Source organism: Musa acuminata, unplaced genomic scaffold (assembly GCF_036884655.1).
Source record: "Musa acuminata AAA Group cultivar baxijiao unplaced genomic scaffold, Cavendish_Baxijiao_AAA HiC_scaffold_607, whole genome shotgun sequence".
NCBI lineage: Eukaryota > Viridiplantae > Streptophyta > Magnoliopsida > Zingiberales > Musaceae > Musa > Musa acuminata.
In genome coordinates, this window is record NW_027020846.1 from 7,501 (window position 1) to 12,500 (window position 5,000).

The 5,000-nt window shown below is 41.3% G+C and overlaps 3 protein-coding genes across 3 annotated transcripts in view; 2 read left to right on the forward strand and 1 right to left on the reverse strand.

The window, feature by feature from the left end:
- The window catches only part of LOC135662283 (photosystem I P700 chlorophyll a apoprotein A1), a 2,674-nt gene extending 184 nt beyond the window's left edge, over positions 1-2,490 (forward strand). The window contains exon 1 of the mRNA XM_065176635.1: positions 1-2,490. This exon is cut by the window's left edge and continues 184 nt beyond it. Within this exon, the coding sequence (XP_065032707.1) occupies positions 53-2,305 (2,253 nt within the window). The 5' untranslated portion in view covers positions 1-52 and the 3' untranslated portion in view covers positions 2,306-2,490.
- LOC135662284 (photosystem I P700 chlorophyll a apoprotein A2) lies at positions 2,331-4,784 on the forward strand. Its single transcript, XM_065176636.1, has one exon. It carries the CDS (start codon positions 2,331-2,333, stop codon positions 4,533-4,535), a length of 2,205 nt encoding a protein of 734 aa, XP_065032708.1. The 3' UTR covers positions 4,536-4,784.
- Positions 4,575-5,000, reverse strand: part of LOC135662282 (photosystem II CP43 reaction center protein-like) — a 4,341-nt gene continuing 3,915 nt past the window's right edge. The window contains 1 exon segment of the mRNA XM_065176633.1: positions 4,575-5,000. This exon segment is cut by the window's right edge and continues 2,861 nt beyond it. The gene's annotated coding sequence lies outside the window, so the exon portion shown is untranslated.

Genomic DNA, 5,000 nt, shown 5'->3' on the forward strand with positions numbered 1-5,000 from the left:
AAAACTGTTGGCGGGTCTCTTTGTATGTGTTGTCCGGAAAGAGGAGGACTTAATGATTATTCGTTCGCCGGAACCAGAAGTGAAAATTGTTGTAGATAGGGATCCCATAAAAACGTCTTTCGAGGAATGGGCCAGACCCGGCCATTTCTCAAGAACAATAGCTAAGGGCCCTGATACTACCACTTGGATCTGGAACCTACATGCTGATGCTCACGATTTCGATAGTCATACCAGTGATTTGGAGGAGATCTCTCGAAAAGTATTTAGTGCTCATTTTGGTCAACTCTCCATTATCTTTCTTTGGCTGAGTGGCATGTACTTCCATGGCGCTCGTTTTTCCAATTATGAAGCATGGCTAAGTGATCCTACTCACATTGCACCCAGTGCCCAGGTAGTTTGGCCAATAGTAGGTCAAGAAATATTGAATGGTGATGTGGGTGGAGGTTTCCGAGGAATACAAATAACCTCCGGGTTTTTTCAGATTTGGCGAGCATCTGGAATAACTAGTGAATTACAACTCTATTGTACCGCCATTGGCGCATTGGTCTTTGCATCGTTAATGCTTTTTGCTGGTTGGTTCCATTATCACAAAGCCGCCCCCAAATTGGCTTGGTTCCAAGATGTAGAATCTATGTTAAATCACCACTTAGCGGGGTTACTAGGACTTGGGTCTCTTTCTTGGGCGGGACACCAAATCCATGTATCTTTACCGATTAACCAATTTCTCGACGCTGGAGTTGATCCTAAAGAGATACCGCTTCCTCATGAATTTATCTTGAATCGGGACCTTTTGGCTCAACTTTATCCCAGTTTTGCCGAGGGAGCAACCCCCTTTTTCACCTTGAATTGGTCAAAATACGCGGAATTTCTTACTTTTCGCGGAGGATTGGACCCAATAACAGGTGGTCTATGGCTGACCGATATTGCACACCATCATTTAGCTATTGCAATTCTTTTCCTGATCGCTGGTCATATGTATAGAACCAACTGGGGCATTGGTCATAGCATTAAAGACATTTTAGAGGCTCATAAAGGTCCATTTACAGGCCAGGGCCATAAAGGACTCTATGAAATCCTAACAACGTCGTGGCATGCTCAATTATCTCTTAACCTGGCTATGTTAGGCTCTTTAACCATTATTGTAGCTCACCATATGTATTCCATGCCTCCCTATCCATACCTAGCTATTGACTATGGTACACAACTTTCGTTGTTCACACATCACATGTGGATCGGTGGGTTTCTCATAGTTGGTGCTGCTGCACATGCAGCAATTTTTATGGTAAGAGATTACGATCCAACTACTCGATACAACGATCTATTAGATCGTGTCCTTAGACACCGCGATGCAATCATATCACATCTTAACTGGGCATGTATATTTCTGGGTTTTCACAGTTTTGGCTTGTATATTCATAATGATACCATGAGCGCTTTAGGGCGTCCACAAGATATGTTTTCAGATACCGCTATACAATTACAACCCATCTTTGCTCAATGGGTACAAAACACCCATGCTTTAGCACCCGGCATAACAGCTCCTGGTGCAACAGCAAGTACCAGCTTAACTTGGGGAGGTGGTGAGTTGGTAGCAGTAGGCGGCAAAGTAGCTTTGTTACCTATTCCATTAGGAACCGCAGACTTCTTAGTCCATCATATTCATGCATTTACGATCCACGTGACTGTATTGATACTACTGAAAGGTGTTCTATTTGCTCGCAGTTCCCGTTTGATACCTGATAAAGCAAATCTTGGTTTTCGTTTTCCTTGTGATGGACCTGGAAGAGGGGGGACATGTCAAGTATCTGCCTGGGATCATGTCTTCTTAGGTCTATTCTGGATGTACAATGCGATTTCCGTAGTTATTTTCCATTTCAGTTGGAAAATGCAGTCGGATGTTTGGGGTACTATAAGTGATCAAGGGGTAGTAACTCATATTACAGGAGGAAACTTTGCGCAGAGTTCCATTACTATTAATGGGTGGCTTCGAGATTTCTTATGGGCACAGGCATCTCAGGTAATTCAGTCTTATGGTTCTTCATTATCTGCATATGGTCTCTTTTTCTTAGGTGCTCATTTTGTCTGGGCTTTCAGTTTAATGTTTCTATTCAGTGGCCGTGGTTATTGGCAAGAACTCATTGAATCCATCGTTTGGGCTCATAACAAATTAAAAGTTGCTCCTGCTACTCAGCCTAGAGCCTTGAGCATTGTACAAGGACGTGCTGTAGGAGTAACCCATTACCTTCTGGGTGGAATTGCCACAACATGGGCATTCTTCTTAGCAAGAATTATTGCAGTAGGATAATGGCTAGGAGGATTTGAAAGGCATTATGGCATTAAGATTTCCGAGGTTTAGCCAAGGCTTAGCTCAGGACCCCACTACTCGTCGTATTTGGTTTGGTATTGCTACCGCACATGACTTCGAGAGTCATGATGATATTACTGAGGAACGTCTTTATCAGAACATTTTTGCTTCTCACTTTGGGCAATTAGCAATAATCTTTCTGTGGACGTCCGGAAATCTCTTTCATGTAGCTTGGCAAGGAAATTTTGAGTCATGGATACAAGACCCTTTACATGTAAGACCTATTGCTCATGCAATTTGGGATCCTCATTTTGGTCAACCAGCTGTAGAAGCCTTTACTCGAGGAGGTGCTACCGGTCCAGTGAATATCGCTTATTCCGGCGTTTATCAGTGGTGGTATACAATCGGATTACGCACTAATGAAGATCTTTATACTGGAGCTCTTTTTCTATTATTTCTTTCTGCTATATCCTTAATAGCGGGTTGGTTACACTTACAACCAAAATGGAAACCAAGCGTTTCGTGGTTCAAAAATGCCGAATCTCGTCTAAATCATCATTTGTCAGGACTTTTCGGAGTGAGTTCTTTGGCTTGGACAGGACATTTAGTTCATGTCGCTATTCCAGGATCCAGGGGACAGTACGTCAGATGGAATAATTTTTTAGATGTATTACCCTATCCTCAAGGGTTGGGACCACTTTTTACGGGTCAGTGGAATCTTTATGCCCAAAACCCTGATTCGAGTAGCCATTTATTTGGTACTTCCCAAGGAACAGGAACTGCCATTCTAACCCTTCTCGGTGGATTTCATCCACAAACGCAAAGTTTATGGCTGACCGATATTGCTCATCATCATTTAGCTATTGCATTTATTTTCCTGATCGCTGGTCATATGTATAGAACTAACTTCGGGATTGGGCACAGTATCAAAGATCTTTTAGAAACACATATTCCTCCAGGGGGTCGATTAGGGCGTGGGCATAAGGGTCTTTATGACACAATCAATAATTCGCTTCATTTTCAATTAGGTCTTGCTCTAGCCTCTTTAGGGGTTATTACTTCCTTAGTAGCTCAACACATGTACTCTTTACCTGCTTATGCATTCATAGCACAAGACTTTACTACTCAAGCTGCGTTATATACTCATCACCAATACATCGCAGGGTTTATCATGACAGGAGCCTTTGCTCATGGAGCTATATTCTTCATTAGAGATTACAATCCAGAACAGAATGAGGATAATGTATTGGCAAGAATGTTAGACCACAAAGAAGCTATCATATCTCATTTAAGTTGGGCCAGCCTGTTTCTTGGGTTCCATACCTTGGGCCTTTATGTTCATAACGATGTTATGCTCGCTTTTGGTACTCCGGAAAAACAAATCTTGATTGAACCTATATTTGCCCAATGGATACAATCCGCTCATGGTAAGACTTCATATGGGTTCGATGTACTCTTATCTTCAACGAATGGCCCAGCATTCAATGCAGGTCGAAGCATATGGTTACCGGGCTGGTTGAATGCTGTTAATGAGAATAGTAATTCACTCTTCTTAACAATAGGTCCTGGGGACTTCTTGGTTCATCATGCTATTGCTCTAGGTTTGCATACAACTACACTGATTTTAGTAAAAGGTGCTTTAGATGCACGTGGTTCCAAGTTAATGCCAGATAAAAAGGATTTCGGTTATAGTTTTCCTTGCGACGGCCCAGGACGCGGCGGTACTTGTGATATTTCTGCTTGGGACGCATTTTATTTGGCAGTTTTCTGGATGTTAAATACCATTGGGTGGGTTACTTTTTATTGGCATTGGAAACACATCACTTTATGGCAGGGTAACGTTTCACAATTTAATGAATCTTCCACTTATTTAATGGGATGGTTAAGAGATTATCTATGGTTAAACTCTTCACAACTTATCAATGGATATAATCCTTTTGGTATGAATAGTTTATCCGTATGGGCGTGGATGTTCTTATTTGGACATCTTGTTTGGGCTACTGGATTTATGTTTTTAATTTCTTGGCGCGGATATTGGCAGGAATTGATTGAAACTTTAGCATGGGCTCATGAACGCACACCTTTGGCTAATTTGATTCGATGGAGAGATAAGCCAGTGGCTCTTTCCATTGTGCAAGCAAGATTGGTTGGATTAGCCCACTTTTCCGTAGGCTATATATTCACTTATGCAGCTTTCTTGATTGCCTCTACATCAGGAAAATTTGGTTAATTTTAATTTAGTTATTTATTATTTTTTTTATGTACTGTATCAGCAACAATCTCATTTGTTTCGATGGAGAGGGAGGATCTACCTTCTTATATTTTTACATCTAGGATCCGAACTGTATCATTGATAATAATAGGAACTGAACATTATATTATGGCAAGAAAAAGTTTGATTCAGAGGGAGAAGAAGCGGCAGAAATTGGAACAGAAATATCATTTGATTCGTCGATCCTCAAAAAAAAAAATAAGCAAAGTTCCATCATTGAGTGAAAAATGGGAAATTCATGGAAAATTGCAATCCCCACCACGTAATAGTGCACCTATACGTCTCCATCGACGTTGTTTTTTGACTGGAAGACCTAGAGCTAACTATCGAGACTTTGGGCTATCCGGACACATACTTCGAGAAATGTTTCATGCATGTTTGTTACCGGGCGCAATAAGATCAAGTTGGTAAAGAGAAAAATAT

What these genes read in the sequence shown, in the direction of transcription:
- LOC135662284 (XM_065176636.1), top strand. Translation starts at nt 2,331, where the DNA reads ATGGCATTAAGATTTCCGAGGTTTAGCCAAGGCTTAGCTCAGGACCCC.